Below are 21,846 nucleotides of genomic sequence, written 5' to 3'. Positions count from 1 at the left end.
TATAACTTAGATTTAAAAGTATTACCTAAAGTTTATAACTACTAAGGCTTATTATTAATAGGTAGTAGTAGTAATAAAGTATATAACTAGATATTAAGAGCTATTTTAACCTATTTTAGGTTAAATAAGACTAAACTAGCACTTTAAAACCCTCTTTAAATATTACTAGAAGTAATTACTATATTATAAGTGTATATAAAGCATAGTAGAAACTTAAGTTTTATAATATAAGTAATTTAGTTATATATAAGATCTTTAGCTTAGCGCTTATACACTCTTTTTAAAAAAGTAAAACAACCTATATTAAAAGGCTATAAAAAGTGTAATAAGTGTAAGAGTATATAGATAGTAATAATTTTATTCTTTTTATAGTACTACTAAAAATTAAGTAAGTTATAGCTTTTATAGCTATTAATAATAAAAAGCTAATAAGCGCTTATAACTTTTTTTATATACTTATTAAAGTTCTTTAACTACTATAGCTTAAGCTTATTTATTATTTAGCTATTTTTAAAGACTATAATAACTTAGTTCTAAGACAGATTTTTTTATACTAAGTAAAAAAGTAATAGCAGCCGATAAAAATAATAAAGAGTAAAATAGCTTACTTTATTATGTTAATACTTTAGATAACTATTATCTACTTTTTATTACTTTACTATATTACTTTTAGCTGTTTTTATTTTTTTTAAAGCTGTAATAACTACTTTAGTTAATATTTAGCCTATTAACGTACTTTATAGGCGAGTTGCTTACACACCTAAGTTGCTTACTTTTGCTAAGACCCTACTACACTACTCTTCCTACACTAATGCATTTCTAACAACACTACTTAAACATGTTAAAGAAACGTTAGATGTAGCTTACACTCTAGGCTTTTAAATAAGACGCAACACTTTTTAACTAACACGCTGCAGCTATCTACAGGGTCCCTTAAAAGACAATAAGTAACTAACACACTAGACAACCTTTCTAAGCTAATTATACAGCTAACTTATAAAAGCTAGATAATAATAAAGAGCAGGTAATTATTTAGCACATACTTAAGCTAGATGCGTAAGGATTTCCCCCCTAGCTAGTAGCTGTGGCTAATATAGCTAATTCTTTACACGCTAAGCGCAATATAAGCTATATTAGCATAAACTAGCCTAATATATTTATTAAGTGTTACTTAAAGCTAAAAGTAAAGTTTAAGCGTAAGTATAACTATAAAAAAGCTTTTTATAAGAATTCTATAGTAATTTAAGGCTAGTTTAACCTTATAAAGAATATTAAAGCTAAGTATAGCATTTAGAATAACAACATGTACAACTTTAATAAGATAGGGTTTATAATAGGCTAGATATCTACTAGAGTAGTTGTTACAGGTTTAGAGAGATAAGGACAGCTAAAAGCAGTCTAGCTAGGCAACTAGGAGTGGACAACAGCTATCTAGGGCATTAATGCTAAAGGGTAGGCTATTCTGCCTTTTATTATTTTTTAGGGTGGCAACTACCTTTTAAACTAGTATAAGAAAGAAAATCTACTTTAGAATTAAGTTATTACAATCTCTAAGCGCAGCTAGACTACTAATTAGCTTAGTCTAGACTAGTTAAAGCACTTTAACGCGCATATAAAGAAGCGTACTGTTAGCAGCTACTGTCTGCTAGTTATTAATAGCTATAAAAGCTATAACTTACTTTATTTTTAGCAATACTATAAAGATAACAAGATTATTACTATCTACATGCTTTTTTACTTATTGCACTTTTTTGTCACGGTATCCTCCCCGGATCCCAGACATAACTGTATTAGACGCGTACTAGAGTATTATTAGTGCACGTCTAACATAAACACAACACAACATAGACATAAACTTAAGCATAAACTGCCTTAACACTAACTAAACCTAAAACAAGCTTAATTTATACCTAAAGCGCTTAGACTTCTAAGTTAAGTATTTAATTACTAATTTCCTTCTAAACTTTTTTGTTCCTTACACAACATCTTATACCTACTATAATACCTTACATAGTAATTAAACTAGACCTCTGTAAAGCTCTATAACCTTACTTATGCATAATTATAACATTACATTATGTTAAAACTCTAGCTAAGAATAGCCTTTAAATCTAATCTAATAAGCTTAGTACTTACATAACTTTAAGCTATTAAAGTAAGCTAAAAAGCCTTTTAAAAAGCGCTTACTTTATAAAAAAGCTGCTACATTACAAGCTTTAAAGCTTTTTAAAAGGACTTTAAAGAACAGCTTTACATTATTAAGCAGTCTGTTTCTACCTTAACTTTTATTATAGTAGTAGAAACTAAAAACTTACTAGCCTTAAAGCTTACCTAGAAGTCTAGAGATAGCTTAACTCTTTTCTGCCTAACACTACCTATAACTTATAACTCTTTTAACTTAGTAATAAAATTTAACTAACTCCCTAATCCTCTACTATTTAATAGAAAATAGAAAGACCTACTTTTCTTTCTACATAAGCTCTAATATAAACTTAAAGGAAACGCAGACTAATTCCCCTTTAAACACTCTTAGTTACTATATGCCTACTCTTAACTTAACTATAATGTAACAGCCTTAATTAACTTACTAATAGATAAAAATATTATTAACCTAAATTAATTTATAGCGTTCTTATAAGTAACTTATAGAGACCTAAATAAAAAGTTAATAGCTTTAAGTTACTTAAACACTCTATAACAAAGAAAAAAAAGCTTTACTTTACACTTTACTAAGTTCTACTAACTTATATTTAATATAGGCCTAAATAAAATAGGTCTAATTATAGCCTTATATAACTCCCTCTTAACTAAACTGTAACGCGCTATAGTAGGAGAACCTCTCCTAAACAACTTTAACACATATGTAAACCTAATTGCTACCTACAATAATAACATAAGGTTCCTCTCTGTACAAGCCCTAATACGCCCCTAAACTAGCGCAGTTGTAAATAAGGACTCTAACATAATAAAAATTAATTTAAATTATGCTCTAGTTAATTCTAAAAAGCGTAAAGATTATAAAAAAAAAAGTTAATGCTTTAAGTATAGTAAGCATAGTTATATCTTTTAAAACTGCTTTGTTCCCCTTTTTTAAGTCTGCGTAAGTAGCGCTACTAGCACTTATTAAAGATTCTTACTATTTTAATCTTATTTTTATAAAGGCTCTAACTTGTATTTAAGCTCTAATCCCCCTTGCTACTCTTAACATAGCTGCAGCTATAGTAGTAGGAGCCTGCAAAAAGGCTTGTTCTAGGGCTAAGTTGCCCTCTAGGACTAATTTAACACTAGATCTTTGCTAACCTATAGGCTAAGTCCTCTACTAATAACTAAAAGTACTAAGTTAATATTCTTATATATTTATAATAAGAAACTATATTAGCTCTAATATAAGCTCTTATTAACTTAGAAGTAAACAGCATAAGTTACATTAACAAAAAACTAGCGCGTAAACTAAATCTTTAATTAATACTACTTACCTAAATAATTTACTTAACTAGATTTAATAAAAAACAACTTAAAAAAAGTTCTATTTTCTATACTACAACTGTTATAATTACCTACTAACACTATAAGGAGCAGATTAAGCTTTATGTAATAAACATAGAACATTATAACTTAATCCTAAGACAACTATAGCTGTATTAGCACAAGGTTACCTTTAATTACTAAGAGTAAGTTTTAAACTTTAACTTTTTTTAATGCTAAAACATATGCTTACGCTTACACCTAAACAACACCTAAATAGCACTTAATATAAAAGGTCTTTAAACCTACTCTTTAATAACCTAGAGAAAAACTACCTAAGTAAGGCTAATAAGCTAGGCCTTTTACTAAAATAAGCTATATAAAATAATTTAATAACTGCTTAAACCTAAAAAAAAAGAAGCTTTTAAGAAACCTTTACTTACCTAATTTAAACATAAACTAGGACTTAAACAGCAGATAGACATCTACTACATAGAACCTGCCTTATTTGTAACTCTAGCTTAATAACTAAATTATAAAATCTACACAGTTATAATTTCTAATATAGACTAAGCTTTAGCTTCCTAAAAACACACTAACTTAATAATAATAGTTTTTTAAAACTACTACAACTTATTACATGTCTTTTTCTAAAAATAAGTTTAATAAGCTTTTAATATAACATCTATATAATTACTAAATAACTCTTAAGCCTAGTAAACAACCTAGTTATAGGCTACTATATAGAATGTTACTAAATAAATTAAAAGTGCTTTAAAAATACCTTAATAAGAACTTAGAAAAAAGGTTTATTTAAGCTAGCTTCTTACTAGTAGTGTTACTTATACTATTTATAAAGAAACCTAGAGGTAGGCTTTAATTTTGTGTTAACTACTAAAGACTAAACACTGTTACTATTAAAAACTAATACTTAATTCCCTTTTTACAGAAAACCTTAAGCTAACTAAGCAAAGCAAAGTATTTTATAAAGTTAGATATTATTACTGCCTTTAATAAGCTAAGAATAGTAAAGGGTAATAAGTAGCTAACAGCATTTTAGACCTAATACAGACTATTTAAGTACCTAGTAATGCCCTTTAGCTTAGCTAATACGCCTAGTACTTTTTAACATTTTATAAACAACTTGCTCTAACCCTACCTAGACATGTTCTACACTATGTATATTAATAATATTCTAATCTACAGCAACAGCCTTTTAGAGCATAAACAGCATGTACGCCTAGTGCTAAAGGCTATAGAAGAAGTAGGTCTACAACTTAACATAGACAAATGCAAGTTCTACTAATTAAAGGTTACATATTTAGAATATGTAATCTCTACAGATAGCATCTAAATAGACCCTATTAAAGTTTAGACTGTGCTAAATTAGCAATACTTAAAAGATGTAAAAGATGTTTAAGCTTTTATAAAATTTACTAACTTTTACTAATAATTTATTAACAACTTTTTATAGCTAGTAAGCCCTATAATTATACTTACTAAAAAAAGAGTTTAATTTAACTTTAACTTAAATTACTAATAGTCCTTTAACTAGCTAAAGAAAGCCTTTACTAAAGCCTTAATACTCTACTACTTTAACTCTAAACTACTAATACTTATAGAAGCTAATGCCTTAGACTACGTAGTAGCAGGAGTTCTCTTCTAGACTAAGCTAGACAGGACTATTAGGCCTATTACATACTTCTTAAAAAGAATAAGTCCTGCAAAAGGTAATTATAAAATTTATAACAAGAAATTACTTGCTATAGTATGCTGCTTTAAATAATAGTAACTTAAACTAGAAAGTGCAGCGCATCTAATACAAGTCCTATTTAACTACAAGAACTTATAGTACTTTGTAACTATAAAACAACTTAGCTACTAATAAGCCTGTTAGTTTAAATACTTATTCTATTTTAATTTTAAGATTACTTATTATCTTAGTTAAGATAAAGAGAAACTAGATGCTTTTATAAAGCAATCCTAAAACATTCTTACTTAGAAAGAAGTGTAAAAGGCTTAACACTAAACTTTACTCTAACCTAAGCTATTTTTAGACCTTAACCTAAATAAAATAAATTAGATAATTAATTAAATTATTACTAATCAGTATTTAAATAATAAATTTATCTAAGAAACCTTAGACCTACTCTAAAACAGCGCTAGTTAGTTAAAAAAGGTAACACTAGCTAACTATAAAAACTAAAATAGTAAGCTATATTACTATAACTAACTTATAATTCTTAATTCTAATAAACTAAGAATTAAACTACTCTAAATTATACACAACTTGCCTGTTAGAGAACACCTAGGCAGAGGAAAGACTTTTAACCTACTATAAAGAGAGTACTACTAGCCCTGCATGTTCTATACTGTACGCTAATATGTATTATGTTGCTATACTTGCTGTAAAGTAAAGGCCTTTTAAGAAAGGTACAATAGCCTGCTTAAACTACTTCTAATTTCTAAACAAGCTTAAAAAGACATATTAATTAATTTTATTATAGACCTACCTCTATCTAAAGGGTACATAAATATTATAGTAGTTGTTAATTACTTAACTAAGTATTAACACTTAATACTATGTTTCTTTATAACTGCCCCTAATATAGCCTAGTTATTCTACTAATACGTATAGGTTTACTATAGCCTGCCTAACATAATTATATTAGACAGAGGTACGCAGTTTGTCTTAGCCTTCTAGGACAAACTTTATAAACAGCTCTAAATTGTCCTTTATCTATCTACAGCTTTTTACCTAGAGACTAACAGCTAGACTAAGAACGTAAACACTGTAATAAAATAAGTCCTATAAGCATATATAAACTACTAGTAGGATAACTAGGTAAAATAGTTAGCTACAGCATAGTTTAAAGCTAATAACATAACATCTAAATTAACATAAGTATCCCTGTTCTTAGCAAACTATAGATACTACCTCTAAATAGAATTTAAACTACCTATAAATACCCTCTAACTAACTTATTAATTAGTATAAGTAATAGACTTAAATAGACTTATTAATAAAATCTAAAATATATTTAAATATGTTTATAAAAAGCTTACATAAGCTTAAGCTTTTTAATAAGAGTATGTAAACTAATCCTAAACCTCTACTCTTACATATGCAGCTAGCAAGAAGGTCTAGCTAGATGCTAGAAATATCTAAATAAACTAATAATTAAAGAAACTTAATTAGAAGAACCTTAGCCTCTTTATAGTAGCCTATATAGTTTTATTGCACACCTACTAATTAATCCTACCTAACAGCATGAAGATACACCCTGTGTTCTACGTATTGTTGCTGCGCTAAGTAGCCCCTAAATCTAACTATTTACTTAGACAGCTAAACCTGCTACCTAAACCTATTATTATAAACAACAAACTAGAATACATTATAGAAGACATTAAATAGATTTAGTTTAATAAAAAGAAACATATTTATAAATACCTTATAAAATAGACTAGATATAATAAACTGTTATAAAAACCTACAGAAGCCTTATAAAAAAACTCTACAGTAACCTAATTCTACGCCTAATACTTATCTAAACTAAACCTGTACCCTAATAAAGACAACCTAATGCTAGAACTACTAATGTAAAGGATTCCCTTTCTAATAAGGGGGGGGGTACTGTCACAGTATCCTCCCTAGATCCTAGACATAACTATATTAGACGTGTACTAGAGTATTATTAGTGCACGTCTAACATAAATATAATATAACATAGACATAAACTTAAGCATAAACTGCTTTAACACTAACTAAACTTAAAACAGGCTTAATTTATACCTAAAGCGCTTAGACTTTTAAGCTAAGTATTTAATTACTAATTTCTTTCTAAACCTTCCTATTCCTCACACAATGTCTTGTACCTACTATAATACCTCACGTAGTAATTAAACTAGACCTCTGTAAAGCTCTATAACCTTACTTATGCACAATTGTGACATTTTTATAGCTACTTAATGTAGGTTGTTTTACTTCTTTAAAGAAAGTGTATAAGCGCTAAGCTAAAAACCTTATGCGCAACTAGATTACTTATATTATAAAGATAAAGTTCCTGCTATGCTTTAAAGTAGCTTATAATGCTGTAATTACTTTTAGTAATATCTAAGAAAGGTTCTAAAGCGCTAGATTAGTTCCTTTTAACCTATAACAGGTTATAATAGGCCTTAATGTAAAGTTGCGCACTCTATTACTACTACTACCTATATATAACAAGCCCTAGCAGTTGTAAACCCTAAGCAATACTTTAGAACTTAGGTTATAATTAATGCTTATAAAGATAAGAATTTAAAAGTATATAAATAGTTTACTAACTTCTATAGTTAAGGCGTTTAAAAAGGTCTTAAAGGGGGCAGCAATAATTATGTATAAGCTAGTGTTAGCGCAACAAGAAATTACTAAGCTTTAAGCAGCTAATAAGGCTGCTACACAACATAAATTACATAAAAAAAAGCAGATTAAGGTAAAAAAAACCTTAATAATTTAAAAAAGCCTACGCTTAACAGCTCTAAAGGAGTTTAGAGCGCGCAGTAACAGAAAAAAGGCAAAGAAGCAGGTGTAAGCTAAAGTAAGTAAGCTATCCTAAAGGCGCTACAGACAGTGCAATTAGACTAGGCATAACGCGCAAACGTGTAAGCAAGAAGCAGAAGTAGTATCTAAATAATATTCTAGGCTGTACTGTACTATATAGTGCTAGAGCGGGTTGTTATAGGCCATAATAGAGTTTGTTGGGGTGGGGTCTTAGCAAAAGTGAGCGACTCGGGTGTGTGAGCGACTCGCCCATGAAGTACGTTATGCTTAGTGTGTAAAAAATTAGCTATATTAGCTACAGTTGCTAGCTAAAAGAAAAATCCTTACATATATAGCTTAAGTATATGCTTAATAATTACTTATTTTTATTCTTATTTAGCCTTTATAAGTTAGCTATATAATTAGCTTGTAAAGGTTGTCTAGTATGTTATTTATTATTATTTAAAAGACTTTATAAATAGCTGCAGCATGTTGCTTTAAAAGTGTTATGTTTTATTTAAAAGCCTAAAGTATAAGCTATATCTAACATTCTTTTAGCATATCTAAGTAGTGTTGTTAGAAATGCATTAGTATAGAAAAAGTAGTTTAGTAAGGTTTTAGTAAAAGTAAGCAACTTAGATGTGTAAGCAAGTTGCCTATAGTGTATGTTAAATAAAAGTGTTTTATACTTTTAAAGCGTACTTTATTAGTGTAGCTATTAAAAAATCTATATTTAAATTAAAATAGTTTTTTACTGTTAAAAAACATATAGATTAGCTTATAAGTACTAAACCTAGGTTTTTAAGTATACTTAGAAAAGCTTTTTTTTAAAGCTATAGTTACCTACCTTACTACTTAGAAAAGCTTTTTTTAAAGCTATAGTTACCTACCTTACTACTTATAACATGCTATAAAGAGAAGGCAGTAGTACTTTTATACTTTAAGTACTACTAATAAAGACTATTAATTTATAGAGAGAAAAGTAGTGTAATAATTTATATAAATTATTTTATATAAAGTTTACTTAATAAACTTACATCTAAAAGTTTCTTATATCTACTCTAACTCTACTCTAGCCTTTGCTGTACCTCTATTCCCCTAAGTATTTAGTTGCATCTTTTCTCTTAGCTAGCTTAGTAGTTTTCTAATATCCTTTTGTATAAGGCCTGTTAGTCTTAATAGAATTCCTAGGTTTCTAAGTCTCTACACACTTCTATACTTTTAATCAGCCGACTGTTACGATCTAGGATAGGGCTGTAAGCGAGTGTCGGACGGCACTAGAGTTATACGAACATTATTAGTGGACAGCCCTCTTGGCTATGCAGTATAAGGCCTGGCGAAGCCTAGCCGGGACAATTAGATCATGGTACACCAATCAGGCATAGCTTGGACGCAGCGGTCGCAACAGAGACCACTGCGACCACTGCGACTAAAGACCTAGTATATAGTCTTAATCTTAACGATAGTTAGCCAGTTATAATTAAAGCTTAGTTTTATCTTTATAATAAGACTAAGTAGCTATAATTATTTCTAAAGACACTTATTACTTTTATATATCTTATAATATAACGTACTTTACAGGCAAGTTGCTTACACACCTAAGTTACTTACTTTTACTTAGACCCTACTAAACTACTCCTTTTACACTAATGCATTCCTAACAACACTACTTAGATGTGCTAAAAGAATATTAGATATAGCTTACACTCTAAGCTTTTAAATAAAACATAAAACTTTTAAAAAAACATGCTATAGCTATGTATAAAGTTTTATAAAAAAGAATAAATATCTATAGCACTAGATAACTTTTACAAGCTAATTCTGTAGCTAAATTATAAAGGCTAAGTAATAAAAAAAAGCAGGTAATTATTAAGACTATACTTAAGCTATATGCGTAAAGAATTTCCCCTTAAATAGTATTTATAGCTAATATAGCTAATTCTTTACACGCTAAGTGTAATCTAGGCTATATTAGCATAAACTAGCTTTATATGTTTGTAAAGTATTATTTAGAGCTTAAAGTAATATTTAAGCATAAGTATAACTATAAAAGAGCTTTTTATAAAAAGTTCTAGAGTAATTTAAAGTAGGTTTAGCCTTATAAAGAATATTAAAGCTAAGTATAGCATCTAAAATAATAACACATATAACTTTAGTAAAATAGGCTTTATAATTAGCTAAATATTTTTTAACTATACTTACACTTAAAACTTTACTTTAAGCTTTAAATAACACTTTATAAATGTACTAGGCTAGTTTATGTAAATATAGCCTAGATTAAGCTTAGTGTGTAAAGAATTAGCTATATTAGCTATAAATACTATTTAAAAGGAAATTCCTTACGCATATAGCTTAAGTATAGTTTTAATAATTACCTACTTCTTTTTATTACTTAGCCTTTATAATTTAGCTGTAGAATTAGCTTGTAAAAGTTATCTAGCACTATAGTTATTTATTATTTTTTATAAGACTTTACATATAGCTGTAGCATGTTTCTTTAAAAGTTTTATATTTTATTTAAAAGCTTAAAGCATAAGCTATATTAAATTTTTTTTAGCATATTTAAGTAGTGTTATTAAGAATGTATTAGTGTAGAAAGAGTAGTTTAGTAGGGTCTTAGTAAAAGTAAGTAACTTAGATGTGTAAGCAACTTGCCTGTAAAGTATGTTATATTTAATTTAATTATTATCTTTATAAGATTATTTTTCTGCTTCTTATACAGCTTAAAAGACAAACTATAATAAGCCTGTAAACTTCTCCTCTACTCTTATAAGCTTTATAATAGGACTGTACACTCTAACAGAACTTATCCTTCAACTCTAACTCTATATCCCGCCTAGGCCTGCGCACCTAACACACTCTCTTATTGGCACGTGACTAGTAAGTGGATATTGTAACATTAATTACCTCTTTTTAGAAAGTATAAATCCTACGCTTAACACTTTAATAGCAAGCGCTGCACTATCTAGAGCTACCTATAACCTAATATAAATAAAGTAAAACTATTAAAGTAAATCTAAAACTTCTAAGTCTAAGTAGCTACCTTATAAAATAAAAAAGATAAAGAAAATAATATACAAGTAAAAAAATCTCTATAACTTCTACTACTAAAGCCTTTTAAAAAGAACCTAAGAGACTTAAAGTTATTTTTTATATAATGCTACCTATATATAAACTACAGCCTAGAAGCATTTAAAATAGATTATAGAATAATCTAATAAATAGAACTATTACTAAATAGACACTCTATAATGTAGTTTTAACCTTATGCAGACTATTAGAGAAACTATTAAGTATATAAATAACTGCTTTTAAAAAAACATAGAACATATTTATAATAGTATAATTATTTAAGAATGCGCTAACAGCTATCTAGAGCCTAGCTAATAAAAAAGACATAGCAGTAGACAAAATAGATAATCTTTAATAAGGAAAAAGCTTAGTCTAAGCCTACATAGCTAGATTTAGAGAATACTAACCTTAATGTAGATAGACTAACTAAAAAGCCTTATATAAGATGTTTATAAAGAACTTAGAGACCTAGTAAAGGATAAAAAAATTTATTAAAAAAAAGCTAAAAAAGCTAGTTAAATTTATTAAAGTAGCAACCTTATATAATAACTATCTTTATAAAAGAGAGCTTAAAAAAAGAAAGAAGACAAAGAAGAAAAAACTACATTTACTCTAAAACTAAAAGAAAAGCTTACTTATTATAAAAAACTAATAGACTTTAGTAAAATTAAAGCTATAAAAAGAAAACTAAAAACATAACATATTTTTTTTTCAAAAAAAGGCTCTTTATACTAAAAAAGTAATATAAAAAGAAAGCTAATTTAAACTATAAAAAAGTAAGCTACTTTTAAAGAAATTACCTAAACATTAAAAAAAAGAAGAACAAAAATACTATAGTAGTAATAAAAGCTTTAAGTATAGAAAAAAAAGTTAGCTTTAACTAATATTAAAAAATAACTTAACTAAAGACTTTTCTAAAAATATAAAGAAAACTAACGTACCTAACAGGTTGGCTAGCCACACAGGTTGGTTGGCCACTTTTGCTAAGCCCCTACTACACTCTACCTATCTACATAATGCTTTAACAACAACACTAGATTAAATCTTCTAAAGAATATTAAATATAGCTTACTCTTTAGGCTTTTAAATAAGACTTAAAACTTTTCTTATAACACACTATAGCTATTTATAATGTCTTTTACACAACACTAAGTAATTAACGCGCTAGATAGCCTTTAGAAGTAGAATACTAGCTTAAATTAAAGAATCTAACTAAGCTTAAAAAAAAGTAGTTATTAAGTATATACTTAAGCTTATTATACATAAATTTCCCTCTAAGCTTATAGCTATAGCTAATATAGCTAATTTCTTACGTGCAGAGTGTAATTTAGGCTAGGTTAGCTTAAACTAGCCTAGTATATAAGTTAAGCACTACTCTAAGTTTATAATAAAGTTTAATTATAAGTATAATTATAAAAGAGCACTTTATAAGAATCTAAAGGTTATTTAGAGCTAGTTTTGCCTAGTAGCTAACATAAAAGCTAAGTACAGTATTTAAGATAAAAACATATATAACTTTAATAAGTTAGGCTTTATAATAGGCTAAATATTAACTAGAGTAGTTATTATAGCTTTAAAAAAAATAAAGACAGCTAAAAGTAATATAGTAAAGTAATAAAAAGCAAATAATAGTTATTTAAAGTATTAATATAATAAAGTAAGCTATTTTACTTTTTATTATTTTTAAGAGCTGCTATTACTTTTTTACTTAGTATAAGAAAAAAGAATCTGCTTTAAAACTAGGTTATTATAGTCTCTAAAAACAGCTAGATAATAAATAAGCTTAGGCTGCAGTAGTTAAAGCACTTTAATAAACATATAAAACAAAGTTATAAGTGCTTATTAGCTTTTTATTATTAATAGCTATAAAAGCTATAACTTACTTAATTTTTAGTAGTACTATAAGAAGAATAAGATTATTACTATTTATATGCTTTTACACTTATTACACCTCTTACAGCCTTTTAATGTAGGTTGTTTTACCCCTTTAAAGAAAGTGTATAGGTGCTAAGCTAAAAATCTTATGTACAACTAAATTACTTATATTATAAAACTTAAGTTCTTACTATGCTTTATACATGCTTATAATGCAGTACTTACTTCTAGTAATATTTAAAAAGAGTTTCAAGGCGCTAGTTTAGTCCTATTTAACCTAAAATAAGTTAAAATAGCCCTTAATGTCTAGTTGCGTACTTTATTACTACTACAACTTATTAATAACAAGCTCTAGTAGTTATAAACCCTAAGTAATACTTTTAAATTTAAGTTATAATTAATGCTTATAAAAGTAAAAATTTAAAGGCATATAAATAGCTTACTAACATCTATAGTAAAGGCCTTTAAAAAGGGTTTAAAGAGGGCAGTAATTCTTACCCATAAGCTAGTGTTAGCATAAAAAAAATTATAAAGCTTTAAGCAGTAAATAAGGCTGCCACATAACATAGATTGCATAAAAGGAAGCAGATTTAAGTAAAAAAGACTTTAATAGTTAAAAATAAGGCTTATTTAACTACTTTAAAGAAGTTTAAAGCGCGTAGTAATAGGAAGAAGCTAAAGACGCAGGTGCACGCTAAAGAAAGTAAGGTAAGTTAAAGGTAATATAAGTAGTGTAATTAGACTAGGCATAACTTACGTATGTGTAAGAAAGTAGTAGAAGTAGACTCTAAATAATATCTTATGTTATATTACTTTATATAGGGCTAAAGTAGGCTGTTTTGCGCTAGAATAGGGTGGTTTTAGTAGGGGCTTAGCAAAAGTGGCCGGCCAACCTGTTAGGTACGTTATAAATTAAGCTAATACCTTAAGAAGTACTAAGAGGTAGAAGTTTATAATAAACATAACTTATACTAGGCGCAGTAATAGGCTGTAATTTGTAAGAGATACTAAACTATAGCCTAGACTACAGGATACATTAGAAACATAGTTAAAAAGATTCTCTTTTAATAACTTACTTATATAGCACTATACTTTTTTATTTCGCACTTATAACTTTAGACTAAAGTAGCTATAGACTTAGTTTTAAAAGCTTTATAGCACTAACTTTAAAACTATTTTAGTAATATATTAAAACTTTAAGCTATTTTAAATAAAATTACAAAATTATAATCTTTCTAATAACTATTTTTTAATAAAAAAAACCTAGTAATTAACTACTATATATATAAAAAACTACCTATATAGAACTAGTGCATTTATAAATGCTATATAGTACTTATAAATACTAAAACTAAAGCTTTAAAACCTTTAAAAGTAAACTTTAACTAAATAGTAATAAAAAAGTTATAATTTTAAGTTACTTTTATAAACATAAGCTTTTTAATTATAAACTATTTACTTTACTTAGCTTTTATAAGCTTGTTAGGCTTTACTAAATAAAATAAAAACACTTTATATTAGTAACTATAGCACTAGTAATAATATTTTAAATTTCTTAGTTATACTTTTTTAAATATAGTTTTTTTACTAAAGTTTTTTAGAGTTTACTTACTAGTAATAAGTACTACTTAAGTGTAACCTGTATAGTCTCTACTGCAGGTTTGCCTAGAGCTAGTTTAAGTTACTATAATATCCTACTTATCTAATTACAGAATTAAGGACAACTTGTAGAAGGAGGGGGGCTATGTTATAGTTAACTTAGACATGCCTTAGACTCTCCCTAGAGAGCCCTTAGCCAAGCCTTAGGCATATAACGTCCTGTTATGTGCTCTAGCACATATATATATATATCCTCTTACAAACCTCTAAGTCTCCTCAAGGATTCATCTATTAATACTATCCTGTACTCTCTTCTGCGCTTCATGCTTCCTGCTTCACAGTGCTCTCACACTAACTTATAAAAGCTAGATAATAATAAAAAGTAGGTAATTATTAAGCATATACTTAAGCTATATACATAAGGATTTTCCTCTTAGCTAGTAACTATATCTAATGTAGCTAATTTTTTACACGCTAGGCATAATCTAGGCTATGTTAGCATAAACTAGTCTAGTATTTTTATTAGTAGAGCTTGCTCTGCTTAATATATTCAGGTTTGTAGAATAAAAAGTTAAGCAGAATCTTTTCTTTTAAACGCGCTAGTTAGTTATAATTTCTTTAGATAAACTCTAGTAATGCTATTTCTCTATTATCTTATGTATTTCTTACATTCTTTTTTTTTTTTTAAAAAGTATACCTAATATAAGTGCACCTTTATGTTAATTTATACGCAGTTTGCTCTAGCATGAGTTGTGTAAAACATGTTTAAATTATAGTTAGTTGCGTCTATTCCACCTCTCTAGCTACATTAGTGTGTTGGGGATTAGCATTAGAGCTACATTAGTGTGTTGGGGATTAGCATCAGTTACATTAGTGTGTTGGGGATTAGAATTAGGCACATTAGTATATTAGAGATTAGCATTAGCTGTAAAGATAGGATAGTGGATAGCACGGATAGCACTAAGAGCAAGGGTTCGGAGAAAGATAGGAGTGTATTGTAAGAGAGACGAATCGCTGCCAAGCCTCGCTTGTTAGAATTCATGCTTATATACAAAGCACAGTTTATGTAACCTCCAAACAGGTTGGGTAAGGCTATACTAGCCTGTTCTAGGACATCTAGCCTTACACTATATTATAGAAACTTACTTAGACTATAAGCTTTAAGTTAAAGCTTAGAGAAGAAAAAGTAGATGTTATAACTACTAGTTAGGCTAGAAGAACATACAAGTCTTTAACTCTACAAAGGAAGAATAGACTAAGGCTAGTAAAGGCATAGCCTATAAAGATTACATTACGTGATGCTTTAGATTAGGTATAGCTTAACAACAAAGCTAGAACAAATATGTACATAGACTTAGCAGGTAGTTCCGGGTCTTAGCAAGTAGTTGTAGTAGTTGTAGACCTTAGTTTGCACCTACCCCTTAGCGTTTACAACTACTGCAACTACTCTTAGGTATATAGTCTTAACCTTCTACTACCTGTAGAAGGTTATAGTTGTTTCTACTCTTTAAGGCATAGCCTTAGGTATAGTAATATATCTAATATTCTTTTTAACTAGAAGCGTGTTAAAGACTTTGTTTTATTTATAAAAGTTGTAAACATACTAGTTATCTTACTACCTTCTTTTTATTCCTTCTTACTCTCTTCTACTCTACCTCTACTCTACAAGCATTATATAGAGGACTGTACACCCTCTAAGCACTGTTGTAAGTTGCAGTATCACGTGACGTACCTTTTCCTAACACTCTCTCTCCCTCTTCTATCTCACTCTTCTTTAAGAGACTAGTTACTGTTAAAAGACACCTAGCAATAGGAAAGTTAAGGTAAGATATCTGTAACAGACAGTACACCCTTCTTGCCCTGCTATATGTTAGAGAAGTATTATGTAACCCTCTTCCCCTAGACTCTCTGTCACTGTTAGAAGACACCTAGTAATAGGAAAGTTAAGGTGAGATGTTATAACAGTAAGTAGAATTTTGTATAGGTTTTAAGTTAGCTAGCTTTGTAGTTTAGCTAGCTTAGTAGTAGAATACGTTGTACTATTCTGTATACTAATATAAATTATAATCGTGTTGCGCGCTATTGCTACATAGGTGTTTTAATTAGGTTAGGTAGGTAGTTTATTTATAAAACATTTTATATCTTAGCTTAAATAATTAAATTAATAGCAAAAGTAGTAAGAAGCGCTAAGGCTTGCAGAAGTAGCTTTTAATTGCTAGTCACTCTGTTCTCTCTAGTAGAAGGCAAGGTAGTAACTATATACCTTCTAGTGTCAGATTGAAGCACTGTTTCTAGGCTTCCTGAGATGAATGATGGGTTTGGATATGATGTATAGGATGATTGATTTATTGTATTAATCGTGTTGATTTATCAATCCTTTTTCTGCTCTACTCGTGTTGCTCGGCTTTTTGTTTTGCCGATCCGGGTCCCTCGCACACTTGCCCTATGCGCGACCAGCCTGCAACATGCTGCAAAATGCTGCAAAATGCTGCAAAATGCTGCAAAATGCTGCAACATGCAGCAATTTGCAGCAACATACTGTTCGAGCCTATTGCTCGTACTATGTAGCAGCTTTCGTCAAACGTTCCTTCTGTCTTGACAGTAGGTGCGCATATCTGACATCTAGAGATTGAGTGGATTACAATCCTAGGTTGCTATTATATGATTGCAATTCTAACAATCCCCTTTTCTTAGCCCGATCCCTTCACGTGACCTTATAATGTGACCTGTTCCGTGTTGTGTTGCTTGGCCGTGTAGTGCGACGCTTGACGTGGCGCGAAAGAAGGAATCGGCACAAATGACAAGAGTATCTGGTTAAGATGAACAAGGGTCGGCTAGTCGCTAGACAAAGTACTTGGTTCAGTTTAGTTAGCTCAGAGCAGTTTGCGGCGTTCTATCCAGGTCAGCAAGTGGTCTCTGACCTTAGGGTGTTTGCTTTTGTTCTTTGTTTCGTCTAGCCGACTACAAGGGGAGTCGCTCTTGAAGACAGGGTTAAGAGAACCAGATTAAATTATCCATTATAGATCCAGGTAACTCAGTCCAACTCAAGTAGTAAATGACAGCATCCTAAACCCCAAGCCCTCATACCATTCTAATTACCTCTACCCAACTCCCCCACTTCGTTTCTTAGCTGCTAACATTCGCAGTGAGTATTCAATACGGCGTCACAAACGGCCCCCAGGTGAAGCAAATCGTGACGGTCATCTTGTTCATCGGGCTATTTATGCTCTCAGATGTCACCGTAATCGAAACATACCTGGTTCCTCGGCTGGTCATGGTCTTGGTAGCCGTCCCCGTCGAAGTACTACAATCTTAAAGTCAGTAATGTGACTTCCACAGGAAAAAGTACCCAGGATAATGCTCTGATGGGGATACACACGTGATGGCAGTGCTGCTCTTCGTTGCCGACGCCAACCTCTAGCATACGGGTGAGGAGGTGGGAGGTTAGCTTCTGTGGCGAGAGTAGGTGTGGTTGCAGAAGCTCCAGAAGTGCAACCTGAGAGTTGCCGAGCGCCCCAGACAGCATTGTTGAGGATGACTGGGTTGATGGCCGACTTCAGGTAACAAGGGCCGGGCATGTCGGTGACCCAAGAGACGTCAACGCAGCCAGCCCTAGTATCGCAGATTTCCATGCACTCGTTGAGAGTGAATGCTTGTTTGGGGCTATCAAGCACTGTTTTTGCATCAACTTGGATGTTATGCTGGGTTCACTCTGTCATTACTCACTGTCGCTATCCCAACGATCAAAATAGCATTCAACAATGTAAGTTGAGCCACAACTGCCAGTATAAATCGTTGCATTGTCTGCCGGACACTGGAGCGCCGCGGTTTCCGTCACCGTAGGCACACCGCCTTCATTCGTAGTAGTTCCAGCAGGAATGGGTGTGACTTCAGCAGGAATGGGTGTGGCTTCAGCAGGAGTGGCCGTGACTTCAGCAGGAGTGGCCGTGGCTTCAGCAGGAGTGACTGTAGTTTCAGCAGGAGTGGCCGTAGTTTCAGCAGGAGTGACTGTAGTTTCAGCAGGAGTGGCCGTAGTTTCAGCAGGAGTGGCCGTAGTTTCAGCAGGAGTGGCCGTAGTTTCAGCAGGAGTGGCTGTGGCTTCGGCAGGAGTGGACGTGGCTTCAGCAGGAGTAGCCGTGGCTTCAGCAGGAGTAGCCGTGACCTCAGCAGGAGTTGCCGTGGCTTCAGCAGGAGCGGCCGTGGCTTCAGCAGGAGCGGCTGTGGCTTCAGCAGGAGCGGCTGTGGTCCCAACAGGAATGGCGGTGGTGACAGTGGTTGTCGAATCGTATGATCCAACGAGTTTCGCTCCAGCAACCTCGGCATTGTTCACAGTCGGATTGACTAAAATCTTGAGAAAACAAGTAGATCCGGACAGCATCATGTCAATACAGCCAGAGGTGGTTGCGCATGCGTCCATACACCCGCCTAGGCTAACATTGACGACGGGGCAACCAGAAGATAGATAACCCTCCTATATCATGTCAACTAAGACAATAGTTCGAGCAAGGGAGGGGGTACTGACGGCACGATCAATACCACATGTGATCTTGAAGACTTTACCATTGCTATAGTAAGATTGGCCATCGGACCCAGGACATGAAGGACCGGAAGAGCTAGTCAGCTGGGGATTTGGTTGGTAGTTCGGAGTTGTTGTTGGGTCAGTATCATCTAACAATCTTGCTCCCCAAACCTGAATGTTCGGGTTCGGGTCGCCTTGGCCATTCTTCAAATAGCATGGACCCAGAGATTCAGCCATCCATGAGACATCAACGCAGCCCTTCGTAGATGCACAGGCTTGTACACACGATTCTAGGCTGTTGGCGTCGACTGGTCCCATGTCGCCATCAGCACGGTCAATGTAGCACTCAATGACGAATTTCCCGGCTGATGTACTCATGTAAGTCCCGTTTGGGCAGGTGTTCGACGTAGGGACTGTAGATGCCGGAGAATTTGGAGTGTCTGGAGAGCCTGGAGTATTTGGGGTGCCTGATGGATTAGACGGATTGAACGGGTTGGATATATCGGATGGGTTGGATGGATCCGACGGATTAGATGGGGAAGACTTTTTCTCGAGTATTAGTCTAAATGCAGGGTACAAGGAAATTTCAACTCACAGGCGGAGGCATCGGGCTGCTAGGCTGGGGAGACAGTGCAGGCCCAGGCGAGGCAGTTTGCATTGCTGGCTGGAAGTAGACAACCTGTGTTCCTGCAGGGGCATATTGGGACGTGGCGGTAAGCGTATTTGTGATGGTAGTGTAGACCGAGTCGGTTAGGGGAGTAGGGTATGGACCGGCGATGAAGGTGGTTGCCATGAGTGGGTCGCGGTCTGGTCCAATGCTGATATAGATCAACGTATGACCTCCCCCTGGGACAGCGATATTTGAGATTACAGGGCAGATGATCGAAGAAGCGGTATCGCCAACGTTAAGTGTGCAGGTATAAGAGTCCAGGCCCCTCTTGATCACGGGCAGGAAGCTCTTCCCGGGTGAGTAGGGGCAGATTTTGTCGTTTGAGGCATAAGAGGCCGGAAGACCAAAGTAATTGGCGCTCCTATCTGCAAAGCTGAATGCCGGCTTGGCCACATTGCAGACGGAGACAAGCCCCGGGGAGTCAAACGTGCAAGGCATCTTGAAGAGGTTGCATTGAAGAGGGAGAATGAAAGGACGACGGCGTTCTGAGTACAAATAGTAGTCAGTATAGACGCAAACCCTACGTATTGGATACCGTAGGCTCTTGCGAATCTGGATCTAAGCTAAGGGTGGGGCCCACCTGGAGGTATGGATCCACCAAAAGAGACCCTCTAACGCCAAAGTGTGCCCAAAAGCTAAATCCGATCCAATGAGAATGTGACCATGTCTGAATGCCATTCGGCACAAGAAACCCAAAAATGTCTTTAGATGAGGGGTTGTTTCGTAGTCCAGGAATTTAAAAGACATTGAGATGCTGAACCTGACTGAGACCCACAGAAGAAACGTGACGGGCGAAAGACATCCCCTTGAAATAATCGAAAATAACACGAATTAAGGCTGGGAAAGATGTTTAAGAATATATTGAGTGGATGGAAAATTGAAAGCAGGAGTCTTGGGTCCCCTGGGTCAGATTATTAGGTGGAGGCTGAATAGAATTTGGAGTTCTCAACCGTTGAGGCTACATGAACCCCAACGTCCATCCAAGGAGATTCTTCCTACCCCATGGATAGCAAATTTACTACCCCAATCAACTATCCACCTCAAGGGTCAGTGGGCATATGTTGTGGGCGTTGTTGTAGGGGAACAAGATTAGAAGAAGGTTCCAAGGTTGTTGTACAGTACTGTATCCGGTCGCTCAACACAGTCTCATCTACGCACATCTAGCACTAGAATTCTCTAATCTTTAAAAATTAAATAACGTACTTCACAGGCAAGTTACTTACACACCTAAGTTGCTTACTTTTGCTAAGACTCTACTAAACTACTTTTTTTACACTAATGTATTTCTAACAACATAACTTAGATATGCTAAAAGAATATTAGATATAGCTTATACTTTAAGCTTTTAAATAAAACATAAAACTTTTAAAGAAATATACTATAGCTATATATAAAGTTTTTTAAAAAATAATAAATAATAATAGCACTAGATAACTTTTATAAGCTAATTTTATAGCTAACTTATAAAAGCTAAGTAAGAATAAAAAGTAGGTAATTATTAAAACTATACTTAAGCTATATATGTAAAAATTTTCTTCTTAAATAGCATTTATAGCTAATATAGCTAATTTTTTACACGCTAAGTGTAATCTAAGCTATATTAGCATAAACTAGCTTAGTATATTTATAAAGTATTATTTAAAACTTAAAGTAAAGTTTTAAGTATAAGTATAGTTAATAAATATTTAGCTTATAATAAAGCTTATTTTACTAAAGTTATACATGTTATTATTTTAAATGCTATACTTAGCTTTAATATTTTTTATAAAGCTAAACTTACTTTAAAATTACTTTAAAACTTTTATAAAAAGCTTTTTTATAGTTATACTATACTTAAATATTACTTTAAGCTTTAAATAATGCTTTCTAAATATATAAAGCTAGTTTATGCTAACATAGCCTAGATTATACTTAGTGTGTAAAAAATTAGCTATATTAGCTATAAATGCTATTTAAAGAAATTTTTTTACATATATAGCTTAAGTATAGTTTTAATTATTACTTACTTTATATTATTACTTAGCTTTTATAAGTTTACTATAAAATTAGCTTATAAAAGTTATTTAGTGCTATAGTTATTTATTATCTTTTAAAAGACTTTATATATAGCTATAGTATATTTTTTTA

The 21,846-nt window shown here is 31.8% G+C and overlaps 1 protein-coding gene across 1 annotated transcript; it reads right to left on the bottom strand.

Annotated features, from left to right (window-relative positions):
* Positions 1 to 17,656: 17,656 nt before the first annotated feature.
* On the bottom strand, positions 17,657 to 20,157 carry BDR25DRAFT_318501 (uncharacterized protein; the record flags this gene model as incomplete). Its single annotated transcript, XM_033691750.1, has 6 exons — positions 17,657 to 17,660; positions 17,787 to 17,834; positions 17,957 to 18,203; positions 18,257 to 19,001; positions 19,053 to 19,592; positions 19,645 to 20,157. The coding sequence occupies 6 exons, from the start codon at positions 20,155 to 20,157 to the stop codon at positions 17,657 to 17,659; spliced, it is 2,097 nt and encodes a 698-aa protein (XP_033542092.1).
* Between the last annotated feature and the right edge of the window lie 1,689 nt (positions 20,158 to 21,846).

This window comes from Lindgomyces ingoldianus (genome assembly GCF_010093535.1).
Source record: "Lindgomyces ingoldianus strain ATCC 200398 unplaced genomic scaffold BDR25scaffold_39, whole genome shotgun sequence".
Lineage (NCBI taxonomy): Eukaryota > Fungi > Ascomycota > Dothideomycetes > Pleosporales > Lindgomycetaceae > Lindgomyces > Lindgomyces ingoldianus.
This window is presented reverse-complemented; position numbering and strand designations above follow the sequence as displayed.